Here is a 19,855-nt window from a genome sequence, read left to right as displayed (position 1 = left end):
GTTTGATACCTGGCGGGCGCGACCCACTCTGATGAACTGTTGGAGGCCAAGTTCATGACGTAGAGCGCCGTCAGCCATGATAGATCCCAGCTCACTGCATCTCGTGCTTCTCTGCAGCCGCGTTCAATAAAGAAAGGTCATACATCATTGATGTGTGATGGCCTATTAAAATCTTCTCTGCATTCGAATAAAAATGGAATCGTCGACTTGAACTACGCGCCAGGACTCGCAATGTCAACCATCTGTCGGGTCGACGCAGATAACCAGCAGCAGGTGTATCATGTGTGTGGACCGACGCGATTTCCTACCAGTGTGGGCGCTGGAGTCTAGCAAATAGGTGGTGAGCTTCCTGCCACTTTGAAGTAGTATCAGCGTCCATGGTCCATGCACCAAACGCATACCCTCGGCGCCATAAATCCACTGGCCGATCCTTCTCCGGTCGCTGCAAAATCCAGTGTTGTTGCGCAATCCTATCTCAAGCGATGAAGCCTGCTCCTCGCCACAAATTCTCTTGTGGCGAGCACTCGAGACTTGACCGACGTGGCGCGGACCAGACGCGCCTTCAAATGGGTGCTCCTAGGTGGCTGGGTGGCTGTCGACGTCGAAATTCGCCCGTGGAGCCGACCTCACTGGCTGCTAGCTTGAATCCATTCGTTGAAATTGTTGTGAAGTCGGCTTGTCGTTATCTTAGTCGAGTTTTGGAGTCTCGAGTGGCATGCGCTCGCTCTGGTCGTCAAGGGTCGGACCACCTGGCGCGGCTTCAACGTCGCGTGGTTGGTGTCGCTGCCGTTACGATGCATAGCCGCGACGAACGCTCGCAGGTGAACATACTTTAACCAAGTGTGGCCCTATATTCAGGTTTGAATTCGGACATTTTGTTTCAATTCGGACTTGCGTGTCACAAATGTTCCAATCTTTGGCTCTCGTCGGTCACTTGGACTCTGACCCCGCCAGCACCAGCCAGCACCCGCCAGCGCCAGCACCAGCCAGCACCCGCCTCCAGCGCCAGGACCAGCCAGCACCCGCCAGCACCCGCCTTAGCGCCAGCACCCGCCTTCGCTCTAGCTCCATGACGACACCACGCACGCCCACCGAGTCCTCGGGCCTGCTCCGATCGCTCTCCAAGTCGAACGTCTTTGAAGAGACGTCGCGCGTCCTGCGGTCCATCTCGCGCTCGAACGCGTTCGAAGAAGACCCGGCCACGCTCACGACCGCGCTCTACGCGTCGGCGACGATCACCGAGATCCACACGTCGCCGTTGCAGGCGTGGCTGGGCACGCTCATCCTCGCCGCGAGCCTCTTCACTGTCTCGTCCGTGGGTATTGCGCTCGACCTCCAGACGGGCGTCACACCGCTCCTCAAGCTCTTTTGGCGCATGACGGCCACTGCGTTCTTCATGGGCCTCTTTGCCTACGCCCGCGGCTGCTCCTTCAAGGTATATCTTAGTATCCATTTCTCTTCCCGGTCATGGCGTTTGACATGCTGCTGCTGTCCTGAGTAGCTGCCGACGACGATCGATGTGGTCTCGATGGCATTTGCCGGCATTGGCTACGTCATCTTCCTCGGCACGTTCATTTGCGCACTTGACATGACGTCCGTGAGCCACGCGTATATCTTCAACAACTGCCACTCGCTTCTCCTCGTCTTCGGAAAGCTCTTGTTTCGCCAGCCCGTGACTGGCGCGCAGCTCACTGGTACGCTCATTGGCCTTGTCGGCGGCATCGTGACGACGCTGGACTTTCACCCGTCGGACCCGAACGCACCGATCACGCTGCCGTCCATGGAGGGCGATTTCGTGGCTTTTGTCGGCGCGATCGGCGGCGTCTTGTACCTCACGCAGGCCGAGCGCCTCCGCCCGAACGTCGACCTCATGGTGTTCATGTACTACCTCGACCTCATCGGCGCCGGCATCCTCCTCACGCTCCTCGTGTGTACGGGCGCGCCCCTTGAGTTCTCGATGGACCCAGCGGTCGGTCTCTACGGCTGGATGACGCCGGTCGCCAACCGCCTTCCGGTCGCCCTCTACATTGTCTTTGTCTGCGATTTCATTGGCACCATGGGCTACGTCCGCGGTCTCTACTACTTTGAACCGATCGTGATCTCAATGGTCATGCTCCTCGAGCCCATCATCGCCACGGTGATTGGCATCTTGGCCCACGTCGAAGCCATTCCCGGTACGTTCCGCTTTGCTGCGACGAGAGACTGATACTAGCTGTGCTAGGTCTCCTCACGCTCGGTGGCGGCCTCCTCGTGCTTGCAGGAACCGCGCTCGTCATTCTGAGCTCGCCGACCAAGGCCAACAACGCAGACGATATCGAGAAGGCGCGACTGACACCGCCCAAGCGATGCATCTCAAACTCGGTGGCTACGATCCAAGTATGAGCTATTCAACAGCAGCTTGTGTATCGTCCGAAGTACGCAACTCCCAACGTCGTTGGCAGATACATTGTGGTAAGAACGCAGTTGGAGGTGGGTACATTAACGTTAAATACGGTACGCCGTGACACCGTGCGACGACGACGCGAACGACGGTTCGGTGTAGTAGCCTTCGGTCGAGTCGGCGGGCGACGACGCGCTGTCCGAGTGCCGATTGTAGATGTCCGACTGGCCGTGGTGCCAGGGCGAGAGAGCAAAGTTGGCAAAGTCGGACTCGTTCGAAAACGATATTGACATGGAGGTCGGATTCGGCGGAACTTGGGTGCGTGGTGAGTGGCCGAGGCGAATGACCGAGCCGTGGTGGCGGTACGTATGACTGCTGCTCGCGCGCCCCGACTGACGCTGGGAGAGCACTCGCCGCGGACTCATGCGGCCCGACTGCCGCAGCGACAGCATGCGCCGGGGGCTTGGTCGTCGGTTCGAGACGCGGGTGTTGGCGCGCGCATACGCCGCCATGACCTGCTCGGCGTGCAGCTTGCGACGCCGGCGCCGACAGAGACAGACCGCCAAAAGCACGAGCACAAGCGCAGCGAGAGCAGCCCCGACACCAATGTACACATACTCGACCGTCGAGAGCACTGGCGGCTCGACCGGCGCAACAACGTGCACCAACGTGTAGCTCACAAGGTCGATGCGCACAGACGTGTTGGGCAGTTGAAGGCCGGGCACCGTAGTCACTACGAACGCCGCATACTCGCCTGCGGGCAGCGTGACGTTGCGCGTGAAGAACGAAGCGGTTCCGTTGGTAAAATTGAGCGGCGACTGCGATGGCAAGTACGGCAATGGCCTTGCCTCGGCCGAGTAGAGCCCGCAGAGCGCGGTCGTCGGGCACAGATACAGCGCCGACTGCGCAATCTGCACCGGGGCCATGGCGCTCGTCGGCGTGAGTGTCGTCGAGCTATTGACAATCGCGAGCGTGGTTACGCGCTCTTGGTCGTTCAGCGAGAGCGTCCACGAGACGTTGAGTGGCACCGTACTCGAAAGCGTTGTCGGCAGCGCGAACGCTATGCGCACGGGGCAGACACCGCCGTTGCCTTGGCCAAGGTTGCCGAGCGCCGCTGCCGCCAAGGGAGACGCGGACGCCGGGCCTCGCGACGCGTAGCAGTAGGTCGTGCTCGGAAGGAGCGCGCTCATGTCGTCGTCGCTGTGAGTACGCGAGCTTGCTGCAGCGTAAAGGGTAATCTCACAACCGCGCCACCGACGTGGCATTTGTCTCGATCCGACAGTATACAAATGCAAAGTCAATTCTGTGCCGGCGGTGAGTTGCGACAGGCGCGGTGTGAGTCACCTTTTTTTGCGCCGACGCAAATGGGCTCGCAAAAGGCTCGCAAAATGGCTCGCAAAATGGCTCGCAAAACCGCGCCAAGGTGCTGCTTATGTCCAGCAGTCGACCGCTAGCTCGCGCGTGGAGCGGTGTTTGCATGAACGAGTCGTCGCGGATGCCGCTGCACTTGTCGCGTCGCGACAACTCGTAGCCCATCCCTCTCCTGGCCTGTACAGTACAGGCTGCACTGCGATGATCGAGCGAGGCAAGGGGCCAGCGCCGAGTGTCAAGCCCAACACGACCGGAACAGTACACTTTATTGACAATCCACCGAATCGCGCCAGTGTTAACATGACGCCGACACACAAACGTCGCAGGCCTGCAACACATCATGTTCTTCGAAGGCGCTTGGGGCTGTGGACCAGCGTGCGCTTCTCGGGCAAACCAGCGCCTTTACCGCCGCTGCGCTGTCGCCTACGTCATCAATGCATAAATGGGTCGTTGGTGGGAGCGCCGACCACTGCCGAAGAGCCGACACAAAGCGCTCGCGGAGCTAAATGCACAGAGATCAGCAACGAGATGCTAGCGGTACAGGAACCACCAGCTTGTTGAGACCGTACGTGACGCAGTTGAGTGCACCCTAAGCAAAGTAAGTGTTGACATGACGACAGCAGCTGCTCATCCAACCTGCAGCGGTGCAAAGAACGCCGTGAGCGCCAAGAAGACGGGGCTGATCTCGTGCTCGGGGGAAATCACCTGCATCGCGTTCGCAATATTGCGCAGATGGGTCGATACGTGCGTACCTGGAACGTTCGGCCGAGGCCGCCCCAGGCACACGTGAGGACGAAGATCTAGCATTCTTGTCAACAGCAACGTCAACATGCTGACGTCTACCCCGATGTAGGCCATCATGCGCCACCGTATTTTTTCTTCCATGCCCGTCGACATGACGGTCGACCGCCCCTAGGATGGTATGCCACTTGAGGGTTTCGCTATAGTGCTCGCACCAGCTTGGTGGCGACGGTGAGGAAGAGCGCCGTGTTGACCGCCAACGCCATCGTGATCGGGCCGTAAAAGAAGAGCATTTGAAGTACGTAGCCGTCGAGGACCCACTGGTCGTCGCTCCACGAGCGGACCCAGCACCTACCGTAACACAGGGGATGGTGCAACGGCGAAGAAGAGGGCGTCGAACCATGGTAGCCCGCCAAACCCAATGAGTTCAAACCCACAGAGTTGCTGGCTCATAAACATAAGGACAATCTACGAGTCACTCGTTTGCGAGAAGAGGCGATAGTCGAAGAAGAGTACGAGGAGCGGGGCCCCCCACGCGAGCAACACGTAGCGCCACTCGTACATCTAGTCGCAGTGCTTGAAACAAAATGACAATCAATAGATCAACCTCGGGCGTCTTGTTGGCCTTGACGAGGATTTGGTACAAGTGGAAGGCAAAGCAAGTCGTCCAGAGGTACGACGAGAGCACGCAAAACTGCAGTCCATAACCCTACAAGAGGTTGCGGAAGGTCCCGACTTTGATCCTGTGAGCACCTGCACGTAGCACGTCCACGGCGTCGACAAAATAGGCGTCGGCGGCGACGCGATGTCGGGCAGGAGCGTCAATAGCCATAGAACGGCACCGAGAAGGTCGGTGGCGTGGAGGTAGAAGAGGATGCGGCGGCCGCACCGGCGCGATTCTTCAAAGAGCACAAAGCACACCATCATGCTCACGCACGCGACGACCGAGACGGAGCTCGAGACCGCGAGCAGCATTAGCGGTGCCGGCAGCATCGTCGTACTGTACACGCGTGAGCTACTAGGACCACTTTTCGAAACGGCAAACTCGAATATCTTGGAGCGACACCGAAAAGATACATTTTGTCCACCATGCGCCGACTATTGCTCATCGTCCTACTCCAGCTACTACTCGTAGCCCACGCACTTGAGACGACCGTCACTAGGCGCTTTGAGCTGCACGGCAAGGTCTTTAGTGTCTCGGTTCCGCCCGGCGTCGAGCCGATTGACGCGATCGCCGCCTTTCGCCACGAGCACAACCTCTCGCTGGCGTTCCAGCACACGGCGCTCGAGACCTTTTGCAGCGCCTTGCCCTGTACCCGAGCAGCGCCGATCGTGTTTTCCGCCAAAATCACTGGCGACAACGGTGCGTCCATCGGGAATTTTGAGCTCCTCGACGGCGACGAGCCGGCGGACGCGGTCGCTGCGTTCTGCCGACAGCACACGCTCGGGCCTGCCTTTCAACGGCAAATGATTGGCTCCATTTGCGCCCAAGCATCCGTGGTACGATAGGTCCTATAGACAAGTGGTTCATTTTCACGCTAGCGCTGTTTGCGACACCGCGCCGTGGCCCTTCAGCAAGGCTTCACGGGAGACCACGGGTCGTCGCTCGGTGTGCTCACCATCTACGACGACGAGGCGCCTCCGGACGCGGTGTTTGCCTATCTTCAGCCGTGGTTTCCCGAACGGAGCAGCCTCGAGAGCATGCTGCAGCAGGTGCTTGGCTACGTCTGCAGTCGCTTGCCCTGCGACCGGACGATTCCGAGGCTCTTCCACCGCCACATTCAAGGCCCGGACGGCGTCGACCTCGGCGTCCTCGATATCTACTACGGACAAGAGCCCATTGATGTCATTTCCGCCATGCAGCCGCCCCTTGACCGCGAGTTGCAGCTGTACGTTCTACAATGTCGAACGCTGTCTGATGGCCGCTAGGTCGCTCCTTCAAACCGTATGCGCCGAGCCGCTCGTCTCACCGTACTGCACACGCGATCGCGTGCTCGTCTTCTCGGCGCCAGTGCAGTTTGATGCGGACGGGCCGTCGATCGCGGTGACGCTCTACGACGGTGACGAGGTCGCCGACGTCATCTACGCTCTCGGACGCCGCTACAACTTGACAGTGTCGATGCGCCACGGGCTCTTTGATGCGCTTTGCAACCGCCCGCCAATCACGTGCACTCGGGGCCGCGCCAAGCTGTACGACCGCCTCGTCACCGACGACGAAGGTGCGTCATCGTCCATTGAGGAAGAGAGTTCAGTACCGCTATATAGGCAACGCCATTGGATCGGTCGTGGTGCTGGACGGCGACGAAGCGGCCGACAACGTCTTTGCCTTTGCTGCCGCCCACAGTCTCCCAACCGGCTTTCGCGACGACTTGCTCAACCGCGTCTGCCACGATCTCAAGGCCTCTGTCAACGTCACGTGCAGTCGCTGGGCGCCATTGCTTGCTTCGATTCCCATCAAAATGAACATGTCGGACCCCAACCCACTCGGCTACGTCGACGTGCTCGACGGTTGGAAACCCTACCCCTTCATGATTCCTGAAAAGCGGTTAGGGGACGAACCGGTCGACGCCGTCTACCGGTTTGGCGTCCAGCACAACCTCGACGCGCAGCAGCAAGCGTCCATCAAGGACGGCATTTGCAATGCCTTGGACGTTGCTTGCACGCGGGAGCGGAGTCTTGTGTACGTCGCCCCCATCCACGGCGAACACGTACCGTTTTACGGCGACGACGAGCCGGCCGATGTGGTCTACTGGTACGGCACGCTGCGCAACTGGACGTTTTTCGAGCGGCAAGAGTGGCTCCACGCGCTCTGTCGCCTCGAGCGCGCGGCCATGCCGCTTCTCAACTGCACGCGGGCCGAAGCGCGCGTGTTCCACCTGCCCGTCATGGACACCGCAACCGAGAAGCTCGGCGACCTCGACGTCTATGAGGATCAGGAGCCTGTCGACGTCGTCTACGCCTTCCTCGACAAGCACGACCTCTTTCAAACCGCGCCCATCAACGAGACGCTGCTCAACCTCACGTGCAGCCATGTGTCCTGCGCTCGGCTTCGGCCGCGGCGCATTCTCTTTAGCCTCCAAGCGACGTACGCTGGCTTGCCGCACAAGATCGAGTACGTACCCCCCGAAGACGACTGGGTTTGCACCGAGCTCTACCCGGGGCAAAAGCGCTGCGAACATTACGTCCAAGTGCGCGCGGCCGCGTACTGCGCAAAGTACATGGCGACGTGGGCGACGTGTCCAGGTACCCTTGGTGGACTTGATGGTCGAGACTATCTTGTCAAACGATAGACATTATTGGCCGCGCGCTGCGGTCGCACTTGGACGTGTACGAAGCGGCCATGTGGCGCGGGAAGGACCTGTACGCCAAGCTCGGGCTCGTCAAGGGCGCGAGCAGCGACGAGATCGAACACGCCTACCACGTTCGCGTGCTCCGGTACAACAACGGGACTGAGCCGCAGAAGTACGAGAAGCTGCAAGCCGCCTACGACACCTTGCACGACCCCGTGAAGAAGCACTACTACGACCTGCCGTGCATGAAGTTCTTTGGTCTCTGCGGCAAGCGCCAGCCCGACGGCGGCATCTCCATCAGCGCCGACTAGCTCGCGATCGACTACAAATATATGTATTTTCATGGAACCGACTACGAGTCCCAGAGCGCAATGTCCCGCTGCTGCGCCGCTTGCTCCTCGTCGACGATCGACGTGCAGTGCGTCATCGCATACAGCAGCTTGGCCTTCATAATCTCATCGGACGAGTAGTTGGGCAGTTCGAGCTACGACAACAAGCGTGCAGTCGAGGATACAAAGGGTCCCAAGCTCACCTGGAAGAAGCACGTGTGGGCCACCGGGAGGTACTCGTCCGGGTTGCCGCCGCTCATGTGGCGCACGAGCTTGAACGTGTACGTTCCAAAGTCGACTTCACTGAACGGAAGCCGGGACCGCCCCCACACAAACTGCAGACTAGACAGCCATGAGTCGGAGACACAGCTTGACTCGTACGTACAATTGCTGCTGCTCGTCCGACGTAAACGACGCCAGCGTGCGCCAAAAGCGCAGCACGAGCGTGTCGTGGCTGTCCATATCGGGCGAGTACTCGGTCTTCTTCTTGAGCAACTCCATGTTGAGAGTCGGTCGACCGCACACGAGGAGCTAGCCATCATGTCAAATCACTCGTAATCATCGAGGTGCATACCTCGAGTTCCTTCCACGTAAAAATCGTGAGCAGCTCGGCGTGTACGATCGACTGGAGGCCCCGCGCAATGTACCCGACAGCCTCGTCAAACTGATGCAACTTGTACTGTTCGAGCGCCGCCGCATAGGCCAGCCGGTCGCCAAAGTCGACGCGGCGACGACGGCCATTGGGCGATATCTCGACCTCGACAACGTCGTTCAAGAGACACGTAAACGTCAGGTCTGGGAACGCAGCGTCAAACGTTTCTTGGTCCATGGCCGGGTCCCGCAAAAAGGCGAGCGTGCGCGCCGTCGCCGCATCAAAGCTGTCGAGGTCGTTTGGCCAGAGCTGCTCGCCCACGAGGAGCTTCCAGATCGGCCGCGCGAGGGCGATCGGGAAGACTTCTTCGAGGTTTTGTGTCGCAATGCCCATGAGGACACCCACAAAGCTGTACCAGTCACAGCACTCGACCCAGCGCAGGCACGACACGTTGGGCACGAGCGTGTTTTGGTGCAAGCCATCGGCGTTTTGGCCGTTGGCGCAGAGCCCAAAGAGCGGCACGAGACCGTGGTTGAGCTCGTAGCACTACATGACAAGATTGTCCAAAACTAGAGAGCGAGATACGACGTACGATGGTCGCGTTGGTTTCGCGGTAGAGACCGCCATCGTCGATCGACGGCTCGCCCTTGAACTTTGTAAACCACGACTTGCCGTCGTTGCGTCGCAGCAGCGCCGGCGGCGTGTGGCGGAGCTCGTCAAACAGCTGGCAAAAGACCGTCGACGCGTACGCGTCGCGGAGGCGGTCCATGTCGAGCGACGACCGCGACGCCATGAGCTCGGGGCGCACCTTGAACGCAATGTGGCGGTTGATGCTCACGACCTCGGACGACCGTTCGAGGCTGTACGACTCGCTCCAGATTTTCTACCCATTCCACTCAAATCCTGTCGAGGAGAGAGATATGGTCGTACCTTCCAGACAGCCATTTTCGTCTCGAGGAAGAGGAGGCTCTTGGCGTGCGTGACAAGACCGGCGAGCCAAGTCGGGTGCTGCGTCGAGAGCGTCGAGCCAATCCCGAGCAGCATCACGTACGGCACGAGGCGCTGGTTGAGGTGGCGGAGAATGTCCAGGCGACCCATGAGCACAGGCAGCGAGAATGACTGGAGGCTCTGGCTTGCCACGCGACCCGCGTCAGAGTCGAAAAACTGGCTCACGTCGTTGGCCACGAGGCTCAGTGCACAGCGTCCCCGCACTTCGCGCAGCCTACGTCGCCACATTCGTTTCAACAGACGCGAGAGAGAGGCGCTACTTGTTGACGACGTCGACGAGCGTCGTACTCACAAAGTGCGGAAGGTCCGCGACGATGACACCCTTGTACGCATCACCGGCAGGCGCCACACAAAACACGTCTAGCTCCATGTCATCAGCAACCGCCACAAAACATCGCACGAACCGAGGAGCCATGGCACGGCGGCGTGGGCGGCGGCCTGTGCCCGCGGTATCCGAAAAAAGGACGGCTGGTGCGAGTCGAGAAGTACCCACGCGTCCGGCGCCCCGGGGTGCTGGAGGAGCCGGCCCCAGCGCCCGAGCCGGCGCGAGACGACCACGATCTCGCCATACAAGACGTGAAACGCGACCGACGCCGAGAGCGTTGGAAAGCCGTACACGGGCGCCTTCTCGCTCAAGACGCGGTAGATCTCGTGATCGGCGGCTCCACTCGGCGCGCTCTTTATGACGGCGTTCGTAAACTTGTTGTGGTACTGCAGCGTCCAGGACGAGTAGGCGTCTTGGGCTGCCTAGTTGTCCAAACGACGTCGCACCAGGTTGCGCAGTACAAGCCAAGCATACCTGGCCCGCCAGGCCGTACAGCCCCACGTACTCGACCTCCATCGAGTGGTGCGCGGTGAGCTTCACTTTGAGGTCCACCGACACCACGAGGCGCTTGACGCGGCAGAGCGTCGACATCTTGTTGAGCTCGTCGCCGCTCGGCGTCTGCATGAGCATGCGCGTGAAGTCGACGACCACGTGGTCGCCGCCGACAACGACATTGTCGGCGTGGCTTGCCAAGCTCTCGCCGCTGCAGTACGCTTGGTACTGAGTCTCGAGCATGTACTCGACGTCCAGCGGATACGCCAGCCACTATGCAATCCCACTCTGTCCGGCAGCCAGTTGCGTGCGTACGCTACCTCTTCGTGCGGCTTGTAGCACCAGAGGTACACGGGGTTGTGCAGCGCGCGGTCTTTCGGACCGCCGTGCTCTTCGTCACGCTTGACCGCGTCGGCCAAATCTTCACATCAATCTCAAGCAGTGGCCAATGAAGGACTCGTCTTCGTACCTTCCATGGCGCGAATGTTGTAGCAACGCAGGAGCTTGATGACGACGACGCGTCCCATGATCGCAAACTCGGGCACGACCGTGATCACATTGTTGCCCTGCAAAAAGTGCGGCGAGCCCACGTCGAAGTAGCCGATCGGGTCGCCCTAACACCCTGCATAAGCCTCCTCTTGGATCCTATCGTGTGTACTGGGAGCGGAATCATCTGCTGCTGACGCATCGCTGTCACGTACGCCTCGTACTTGTCGCTCGTAAAGTGGTCGTACTCGCGGAGCTTCTCCATGTCGTGGGCGGTCGGGCTCTCGTGGTACACAAAGACGAGGCCGGCGACGACCGGCGTGTTGGAGTACTTTTTGGGGATACGAATGCTGAGCTTCCGGAGCAGCACGAGATCCTCAAACGACCCGAGCACGTGCACGTTGCGCGCCTCACGGACGCGGAAGAGCTTGGCGTTGTCCTCAAAGATGGTCTGCGCACGCGGCGCCGACTCGGCCACGTCCGGCAAGAGGCTTCCGTCGCACCAGATCGCTGCCGCCGGCAAAAGCGTATCGACAAGGAACGGCTCCTTCGTAAGGTTGACGACCGCTTTGCGCCAGTCGTAGCTCTGGCAACTCCACGCCGGGCTGTGTGCATCCGTGTCAATGCACCCTGCTAGCACGAGCAGCTGCCGAGCGATCGCGCCTACCATGAACCAAATGCGCGTGGTGAAACCATGCACGAGACGTACCGACTGTGCACGCTGCGTGCACGCTGCGCAACCACTTGGTTTTCTCCGAGCTCCACCCGCCGTCGCGCGAGCTCGCCGAGAGCGTATCGTTGAATACACAGAGAAGCGGCGCGAGCAGCGCCGGATGGTACGCCTGCTCGACTTGGCGCAGCCAGCACTCGCGCCGGTTCTTGTGCCAGCGCTGAACGTCCGACTTGACCGACGCTTCAAACTGCTTGAGCGCCTCTTTGAGGACGCGAAGCGAGTGAAAGTGGCTTTCAACGACCGGCCGCCAGCGCGCAACGTCGACGACATGCGCGACCTGCAGTTGTCGGAGGCCGTCGATCGTCGCGACGAGGTCGGCGTGCCACGGGTGCACTTCGGCGTGGTACCCAAACGCCTCGACGCTGTACGACGGCGGCGCGTACGACGGCAGCGCCGCGATCAGCGACGTGCAGAGCTGCAAGAGCATTTGAAAGTACCGATGGTTGTGCAGCTGCCAGCGCACCGAGTCGCGAAACAGCACATTGAGCTCGGGCAGCGCGCAGTACAAAAAATGCTCGAGGAGCGGCTTGGTCACCGACGTCGGGTCGAGCGACGACGGCAAAACACGGAGCACCCACGCCATGACATCTTCTTTCAAGCGCGCGCCCGGAATGCGGCAGTAGACGAGCGCGGTCTGAAGCCACTCGACGAGGTTCGTGGTCGACGACCACTCGCGCGGAAGAAGGCTGGCGTCGACCGGCCACGGCGCCCAGAGCGGCGGCGACGCTGTGCGATACGGCGTCACGCGGAACGCGTAGCCCCATTCGGCCGTCATGTTGGCGGCCACGTCGGGCACGAACGAGTAGTAAAAGTGGCTCGCGGGGACCACAAATGGCCGGAGACCGTCGCGCGACAGGACCCACGGCAGCCGGCGCGTGCACGCAGCGTCGGCGTAGAACACAAGCTTCCAGTGCGACCGCGACGTCCGCGTGTCAAACTCGACGAGGAGCGACGTGGCCGACGCAATCCCTACTCGTTTGGTTACGAATTTTACATGCTAGAGAGAGGCGTACCCACGTATTTGCCATGGACCGTCTCGATGGGCACGATCGAGGTTGGCGCGACGAGCTCCTCAAACGCCTGCAGCGCCTTCTTGAGCTCCATGACCTTTTCGAGCATCGGCCGCGGGTTGCGCCGGTGCTCGAGCGAGATCAAGTGGTCGAGGTGCAGATTCATCTCATGGTGGTAGCTCATGTCGGCCGTGCGAATCGCTTGGTACACCTTGTCGAGCGCCAGCCGACACCGCTGCAAGTGGTCGCCGCTCTCGCGGTTCGTTTTCTCGAGCACAACGTCCGTGATGCGCTGCAATAACGTGAACGCTGCGCGCGTCTGGCCCTTCTCCAAGTGCGCGTCGACGTCGCCAAGGTGCGTTCGGATCATCTTGAGGCAGCTCGACACGTTGACCGAGACTGCGATCAGCCGCGTGCTCAGCGGATGCCGCGACGCTTCAACAACCATCATCTCGGGCACTTGACGTTGTTGCAGCTGCGACGTCATCGTCTCCCGCATCCACGCGGCGTCGTCGTCCCGCACGTTGTCCAAGCACAAATGCTGGGGGCACACGCGGCCCTCGGACGTGACTTCAAGCAGCCGCGCTTGGTCGGCAAGGCGCAGCGACGGCCGCATCGACGCCAGCAGCCAGTAGCGCAAGCCCGCGATCGCTTCGTGCGTCGCCAACGACTCTTTGATGGCGCGCAAGTCGCTCGACGCGAGCGACGGCGGCATCCACGACGCCAGCGGCTCGTCGATCGGCCGAACGCTGTCTATTGGCACCACATGCTCGACGTTGTTGGCGCAAACAACGACGACGCGGCCTGCGTCATGATCGACCGACACGACACGCGCCAATGGCAGCGTCGGCGGTGTCGGCAGCGGCCGGTACGTAAAGTGCGTCAACGCGCAAAACGGCGGCGACGGTGGTGGCGGGTACAGGAACGGGGTCGCGCCAAAGTTGAACCAAACCGACTCGCCGCCGTCCATCGAGCACGCAGGAGCATAGCCGCCGTGCACAATGTCCCGCTCGAGGCCCGAGAAGGCGACGCCCAGCGAGACACCGTTGAGGTAGAACGTCATCGTCCTAGACAGTCCAACAACATGAGCACCCCGTTTACGAGATGAGAGCGGTACCCTGCGTCAAGGTCCAAGAGGCAGCCGACCACGTCGCCGGCCTTGCACATTTGCTTGCAGTACTCTTCGTTGCGACCGCAAAACCACTTCTTCTTGCGCCGCCCGTCGTACGCGTAGCTGAACGCGTCGTCGCCGACGCCGAGGCCGCTTTCGGGGTTGGGGTCAAAGCCCGGAAGGACCCACCCGATCTGGATCACTTTGGACGTGCCGATGCGAATCTCGTAAAACCAGCGCCCGCCACCCCGCACGGCCACGTTGGCGCACGCTGTGCCAAAGCTGCCTCGGTTCGACACCTACAGATGCAAGTTAGAGGCGGCTATCAGAGGACGCAGACCTTGAGCGACGCGTCACTGATCTTGACGCCCAGCGAGAGCTCTTGGAGCTGGCAGCGCGCACCGCCCAGTCGCACGACAACAAAGCCAGCGTCCGAGAGACCGCGCTGCACGAGCTCATTCGTCTCCGACTCTATGCGCACGGCCATGTGACGCGTCAAGAGCGGCGCACACCACGCATGGTGCGGCGACATCGGTGACGCGTACGGGTCTTCGGCGTTCCAGCTGAGCACGAGCGGCTTCTCGGCGCTCGCCCGCTCTTCAAACGCATGCAGACCTTGGGCGACGTGGACCGTACGGTGCTGTAGCGTCGGCGTCACCTGCGCGAGGAGCTCGACCGACGGCGCGACAAGGCTCTCGATACTCAGCGCGCCCAGCACGAGGCAGCGGCAGTCGTGCCAATGCCGCGCCGTCTTTTCAATGCGATGCAGTGTACCGTCGATCGGGATCACCATGATGCCGTGGTCGGCCACCAGCTCAAAGAGAAGCTGGACGCTCTCGCGCGGGCACGACGCGCCAACGTGCACGCGGTCAAAGACCGCGCCATGGCAGTCGTCGGTCGGGGCGAACGCATCACAGACGCGAAACTCGATCGCGTCAAAGAACGACGGTCGCCGGAGCGGCTCGCCATGAAGCGACGTGACACTGCGCGCCATGTGCAGGTACGCGTACGCCAAGCGGTGCACGTCGCGCTCCCACGACGTGACGCGGAGCCGGTCGCCGTAGAGGTGGGCGAGGAGCGTCGCAAAGTACCCAGAGCCCGTGCCCACGTCCAGCACCGAGACGCCTACACACGATGAGACTTGCGGTCCGTTGAAACAAACACTGTACCGGGCTTGACGTCGAGCGCATGCACGAGCTGGTTGCACTGCGCCATGTTGGGCACTGTGTACCCCAGCGGGTGCTGCACCGCATTGTCCACTTCGACATCCTTGAGGTACAAATGGGGCACGAAACACTCGCGTGGCACTTGCCGCAGCGCCTCGACGACTGGCACGTGGTGATAGAAGTAGTCGTCGCTGTGGCCTTCGCTGTACGGCGAGAGGAGCGCGTTCTTGAGCTCGGGCCGCATACGTGGCACGAGCGGCGGGTCTGGCGGCGGCTGGGCGCCCGTCACGCGGAGGCGGTGCACGTCCTCCGAGTTGCCTTCGTACGTCAACCACTGGAGCGCGCCGTCAAAGTTGCCGGGGTAGTACCGCAGCACGTACGCGCAAATGGGCGCCGACCAGCCCATGTTGAGCAAGCGCGCCATGTCGTCCGAGTCGGCGACTTGCGGCGGCGTGTTGGAAAGCTTGGACAGCAGTGTCGGCGTCAAAATATCGTCGATTGGCAACCGCGTCGATGCCCGGTGCGGTGAGGCAGCGGCCGCCACCTCGGGCCGGCGCGGGTGAATGCGCAAGCCGCTCAGCACCGGCGAGGACCCTGTCGAAGCCACGAGACGCGCGATCCGGTCGCACTCGGCCGCCATCGACCGGTACACGCCTTGCGCCTGCCAGTACGTTGGTGGTTGCAGCGCCAAACACGACTGCACGCACGCCGGCACTGGAATCGTCGACGGCGCCACCGCCACGTCTAAGAGCCACGCAGTCCACTTGTGCTTGTCAATTTGGCCGAGATCGAGAAGCGTGCATAACGCGTGGAGCAACCAGAGTCCGAGCGGTGTGGCGAGGACGTTTGGCCGAACCTCCAGTTGCCGCTCGATGCTGGCGCAATGGCCGGCAAGGTCACTCGGGAGACACGCGACGATTGGCGACGCCAGCGCCAATAGCCCCACCGAGCACTGGGTCGTGTAGTAGAGCGATGCGACCGACCGCGAGAGGAAGAGGCACGACGCCGATGCGCGACACGTTTTGGGATCGACGCGCAGACTGAGAAGGACGCCGCGGGTCACCTGCGCCTGGCTCAGCGCTTCGATCGAGGCGTCGTCTGCCGGCGTGGCCGCGACGCGCTGGCCCGGAAACAGCGCATACGCAGGTGAAATCGCAGTCGTTGTGAGCATGAGTGCGCCGAGCGCCAGCAGTTGATCCATCACGGCCTCGTCCTTGGCGTCCATGTAGTCGTGGCGTAGTGCCGTGTCGAGGGCGTCGCGCACGCAATTAGCCCAGAGCGGCGATGCGTAGAGCTGCCGGAGCACGTCGAGTGCTTGGAACGACAGCGACGGGTCGCTGTACACCGCGCCGTCGCTCAAGACAACACGTCCGCCGACAAACGTCGGGTGCGGCGCGTCGCATGCTTCCTGGCACGCGGTGAGGCACAAGAGAAACTGCACGACAGCCGACGCGGGCGCCACGTGCAGCAAGAGTGTCGGTAGCAGCGAGAGCACTTGGCGTTGGGTCGCGAGTGGCCAGTGCGGGAGCTGCGCCAAGAGCGGGTCGACGATCGCGTCGCGCCATGGACTCGTCTCGTCCGGCACCGCCAGCCAGGCCAGCGCAATGCGTGCGAGCGCGGTTGCCTTCTCCACAAGTGTCGCATCGTCGACCACTCGACGCAGAAAATCGACAACAAGTTGCGTCACGTCGGCGTTGGTGGGGCTCGAAGCGGCGACCATCGAGAGCGCCGATGCCCACGTCGCCTCGCTTAGCATCGGCGCCTGGAGCAGCAAGCGCAACGCGCCTTCTTGACAACGATTCCGACGCAGTGTCGACACAGAAGCAATTGGCTGCTGCCATAAGCAGTGCAGCAGTGGCGCGGCGTCGGCCGGCAACGACCACTGCTGCGACTGCAACACGAGGTCGTGCCAGCCGCGGCTGGTCGCGCGTTGCAGCACATTCGGCCGGTGGCAGACGTCTAACAGCACGTGCAGCGCGCGCCGGTGGCCGGGCACGGACGGCGACGATGCTGCGAGCAAGTGCAGACCAAGCAGTTGGAGCCAGACAACGCGGCGCTGCATGAGGACGGTCTGACGCAATGGCAGCGTGAGCGGCGTGTCGGCCATCGCACGCAAAAACACAAAGAGCGACGTGAGCGCATGTTGCGTCGAGGGCTCTTGCGTCCAGAGCGCCATGGACGGACCGACCCAAATCTGGTGGAGAAAGAGGCACCACGCCTCCAGCGTCGCCAACGAAGACGGCTGGCTCTGTGCGTGCTGCTCCAGCCACATGCAAAACTGGCGCCACGGGCCCACGACAAGCTGCAGCCCCGCGTCGTCCATGCCGCTCTCGATCTTCGCGACCACCGCGTCCGAGAGCATGAGGCCCAAGCTGAGCACGAGACGCTCGACGCGTGCAATGCCAGGCGTCGCCTTGCGCCGCAGCGGCCCCCGAATGTCGCACAGCCACGTCTCCATCGCCTCCGAGAGCGGGCCGTCCTGGAGCGCCCGCAGAAACTGGCTCGCACCACTCGACGAGCTCGTGGACGGCGGCGCGAGCGCTTGGACGAGCCGCGTTTCGGTCGGGTACACGGCCGCAAGCGCGAAGTCAACGTCCTGCGACGGCGTGAGCGGGACGACGTGAAGGCAGTCGAACGCCAGCGCATTCGACGGCAGTGGCAGCTGGACCAAGTGCGCTTCGAGCCGCGTCTGCACATGCGCCACGTGCTGCAAAAACTGGTGCCAAAAAAACGCAGGCGACGGACCGCACGACGCGAGCACTTCATGGCGACAGCTCGAATAACTCGGAAACGTAGTCGCCGAGAAGGTACCGTGCGCCGACGGCGGCTGCCAAAAGAGCTTGTGAAACCGCGTGTACACCATCGTGCGGAGCCACGGCTCGACGCGCGTCACATGGTCGACGAGCTCGTTGGCAGACAAGAACGTGTGTGCGGTCCACGGACACGCAAATGCCATTTCCGGCGACTAGGACAGGGTGTGTATGTAGTCTTGATAGATTGATACAAAGAGATACCTCGGTCTTGGAGAGCCGAATTTGCTGCTGCTGGTGCAAATACGCGTGCGTGTCACTGAGCTGTTTGAGTCGGAGCTCGCAGATCGCAATGTACTTTGTGAGCATGCGCTTGGCGTCCTGAAGGTGCGGGACGCCGTGCGGGACCTTGAAAAACTCGAGTCGATACCACCCCGACGTGTTGATCGTCCAGCCGAGCGAGAGGAGCACGGCCATCGCGCCCTTCCAGCGCATGAGCTTCTGGTGCACGTCTTCGTGGAGCACCTAAATCGTAGAGTCTATCGCATCAGCCTCGTCGAGCTGCATGCGGCGTTACCTGGACAGGCTCCTCCTGGTGCTCGACGGCTGTGATCGTCATTTGAAGTTCAAAGAGGAGCGAGAGACTCATCTTGATGCACTCCATCTCCATTTCGATCTGCATGAGCGGCAAATGGCTCGGGTGCGTCGCCACGTACAGCATGACTTGGACAAACATCGAGACGGACGACGGCAGAATCATGCTCGCGGTCTTGGACGCGCGCAAGAGTTGCTTGGCCGTCTGCCCCGACACGTTCAGATACAGCATGATCATGCGCACGCAGTCAATGTCCTCCGAGCGCAGACCCGCGGTGCTCGACTCGTACGAATGTTGAAGCCCGAGGTCGCTTGTCGGGCCGGCCATTGTGCTCTCGACGCTGTCGAGCATGATCTGGACCGCGGTCGCAAAGCTCAGGTGGTTGCTGCTGCTACTGCTGCTCGGCCCTTCGTCGAGCCGGATGCTGTACTGCGTCGTGCGCTGGCGCTTGAGCGGGTGGAAGACGCTGCTGGCGTCGTCGACCTTGCGCTTGTCGGAATGGGAAAAAGCCTCGGTCACGCCGCTCTCGACAATCGCGGCCTGCAGTCGGCCGAGGAGCGGGATCGCATCGAGCGCGATGCGCGTCGAGAGCACGAGCTCGGGGGCGTCCACGAGCATGAGGAGGCCGCCGAGGAGCGAGAGAAACAGCATTGGGCTCCACGTTGTCGACGGCGACGCTAGGAGCTTGACGAGCGTCTCGCTGAGCGTCTTGCAGTGCGCCGAGAAGACGTCGGTGAGCGTTGATCGCAGCGATTCGGGGCAATGCTGGGACACGAGAAGCGAGAGGAGGATGCTCTGCCCAATGTACACCGACTCTTCGTCGACAAGCTCTTGGTCCATGTTGGACGGGGAGAAGACGGCCGCGCCCTCCTGCGTGCGCTTTTCCATGCTCGAGAGCGGTGGCGTGTCCGGGTCGACACTCGTTGGTGGCTTGGGCGTCACGAGCGCCGACAAGAACGCGGACCGCCTCCGGAACAAGATGCATTCGAGGAGCTCGACGTCCATGCTGCTGCGGTGGTCGGACCAGTTGAGGCCGATGCTCGCAGGATGAAAGTGCGGTGGATGGTACTCGTCCGCCAAGTGCGCCTAGCATATACTGCATGAGAAGACGATCCAAGATGGCGCCGTACCGGCGTGGGCAGCGCCTCTTGCAGAAGCGTGCGGAAGGTCGCTTGGCCGAGGAGCTCGGCCACGCCGGGCAGCCAGCCGTGGCGCAGGAAGGTCGATGGTTCATGACCATCGAGGACGATGTCCTTGGCATGCTACGTCCATCATGAGCCATGGTCCTCGCATCGGCCTCTACCTCCATCGTCGCTTGGCCGACCGCGAAAATGAGGAACCAACGCCCCAACGCATGCTGGGTTTTAGTTTTCCGGATAAACTCAGATGCAATCCGGACAAACCGAACTGCAAGCGATAAAATCACGCAACTGGCCGTCGCCTTTGTGCAGAGACGCCACACGGTTCTCGACGCAG

At 61.5% G+C, this 19,855-nt stretch overlaps 5 protein-coding genes across 7 annotated transcripts; 2 read left to right on the top strand and 3 right to left on the bottom strand.

Annotated features, from left to right (window-relative positions):
- Positions 1–1,069: 1,069 nt before the first annotated feature.
- SDRG_06077 (hypothetical protein) lies at positions 1,070–2,382 on the top strand (the record flags this gene model as incomplete). Its single annotated transcript, XM_008611838.1, has 3 exons — positions 1,070–1,435; positions 1,502–2,174; positions 2,222–2,382. 3 exons carry the CDS (start codon positions 1,070–1,072, stop codon positions 2,380–2,382), a joined length of 1,200 nt encoding a protein of 399 aa, XP_008610060.1.
- Positions 2,383–2,447: 65 nt separating this feature from the next.
- On the bottom strand, positions 2,448–3,660 carry SDRG_06076 (hypothetical protein). The gene has a single exon (XM_008611837.1). It carries the CDS (start codon positions 3,643–3,645, stop codon positions 2,485–2,487), a length of 1,161 nt encoding a protein of 386 aa, XP_008610059.1. The 5' UTR covers positions 3,646–3,660; the 3' UTR covers positions 2,448–2,484.
- A 338-nt stretch (positions 3,661–3,998) lies between these two features.
- Positions 3,999–5,500, bottom strand: SDRG_06075. 2 transcript variants are annotated; one of them, XM_008611836.1, is made up of 11 exons: positions 5,246–5,500; positions 5,100–5,201; positions 5,009–5,056; positions 4,893–4,960; positions 4,708–4,843; positions 4,595–4,663; positions 4,504–4,551; positions 4,388–4,456; positions 4,302–4,340; positions 4,219–4,253; positions 3,999–4,174 (listed from the first exon to the last, which is right to left on the bottom strand). In XM_008611836.1, the coding sequence occupies exons 1-11, from the start codon at positions 5,483–5,485 to the stop codon at positions 4,090–4,092; spliced, it is 939 nt and encodes a 312-aa protein (XP_008610058.1). In that variant the 5' UTR covers positions 5,486–5,500; the 3' UTR covers positions 3,999–4,089. The 2 variants fall into 2 exon arrangements, with proteins under 2 accessions (XP_008610058.1, XP_008610057.1); XM_008611835.1 differs by having other exon boundaries at positions 4,219–4,340.
- Positions 5,501–5,581: 81 nt separating this feature from the next.
- Positions 5,582–8,093, top strand: SDRG_06074 (hypothetical protein; the record flags this gene model as incomplete). The annotated part of the gene is made up of 6 exons (XM_008611834.1): positions 5,582–5,992; positions 6,035–6,381; positions 6,422–6,711; positions 6,758–7,000; positions 7,043–7,735; positions 7,783–8,093. The coding sequence occupies 6 exons, from the start codon at positions 5,582–5,584 to the stop codon at positions 8,091–8,093; spliced, it is 2,295 nt and encodes a 764-aa protein (XP_008610056.1).
- Positions 7,630–19,739, bottom strand: SDRG_06073 (the record flags this gene model as incomplete). 2 transcript variants are annotated; one of them, XM_008611833.1, is made up of 22 exons in its annotated part: positions 19,683–19,739; positions 19,510–19,641; positions 18,362–19,465; positions 18,049–18,309; positions 15,038–17,999; positions 14,209–14,993; positions 13,875–14,167; positions 12,761–13,824; positions 11,724–12,716; positions 11,187–11,677; positions 10,998–11,142; positions 10,849–10,949; positions 10,511–10,801; positions 10,116–10,458; positions 9,972–10,071; positions 9,634–9,925; positions 9,296–9,586; positions 8,686–9,249; positions 8,497–8,642; positions 8,315–8,453; positions 8,019–8,266; positions 7,630–7,975 (listed from the first exon to the last, which is right to left on the bottom strand). In XM_008611833.1, exons 1-21 carry the CDS (start codon positions 19,686–19,688, stop codon positions 8,135–8,137), a joined length of 10,635 nt encoding a protein of 3,544 aa, XP_008610055.1. In that variant the 5' UTR covers positions 19,689–19,739. The 2 variants fall into 2 exon arrangements, with proteins under 2 accessions (XP_008610055.1, XP_008610054.1); XM_008611832.1 differs by lacking the exon at positions 7,630–7,975 and having other exon boundaries at positions 8,135–8,266; positions 19,683–19,688.
- Positions 19,740–19,855: the final 116 nt, after the last annotated feature.

The sequence above is a fragment of the Saprolegnia diclina genome, assembly GCF_000281045.1.
Source record: "Saprolegnia diclina VS20 unplaced genomic scaffold supercont1.16, whole genome shotgun sequence".
NCBI classification, from domain to species: Eukaryota; Oomycota; class Saprolegniomycetes; order Saprolegniales; family Saprolegniaceae; genus Saprolegnia; species Saprolegnia diclina.
The sequence above is the reverse complement of the archived record's forward strand: the minus strand, read 5'-3'. Positions and strand labels throughout refer to the sequence as shown.

Bases quoted from the DNA above. Each gene is read 5' to 3' on its own strand.
- SDRG_06076 (XM_008611837.1), bottom strand. From the start codon at position 3,645: ATGCCACGTCGGTGGCGCGGTTGTGAGATTACCCTTTACGCTGCAGCA.
- SDRG_06075 (XM_008611836.1), bottom strand. From the start codon at position 5,485: ATGCTGCCGGCACCGCTAATGCTGCTCGCGGTCTCGAGCTCCGTCTCG. The intron at 5,202-5,245 runs GTGCTCACAGGA...AACCTCTTGTAG, and splicing joins CGTGGACGTGCTACGTGCAG to GGTTATGGACTGCAGTTTTG. The intron at 4,844-4,892 runs GTTCGACGCCCT...GTGTTACGGTAG, and splicing joins GGGTTTGGCGGGCTACCATG to GTGCTGGGTCCGCTCGTGGA.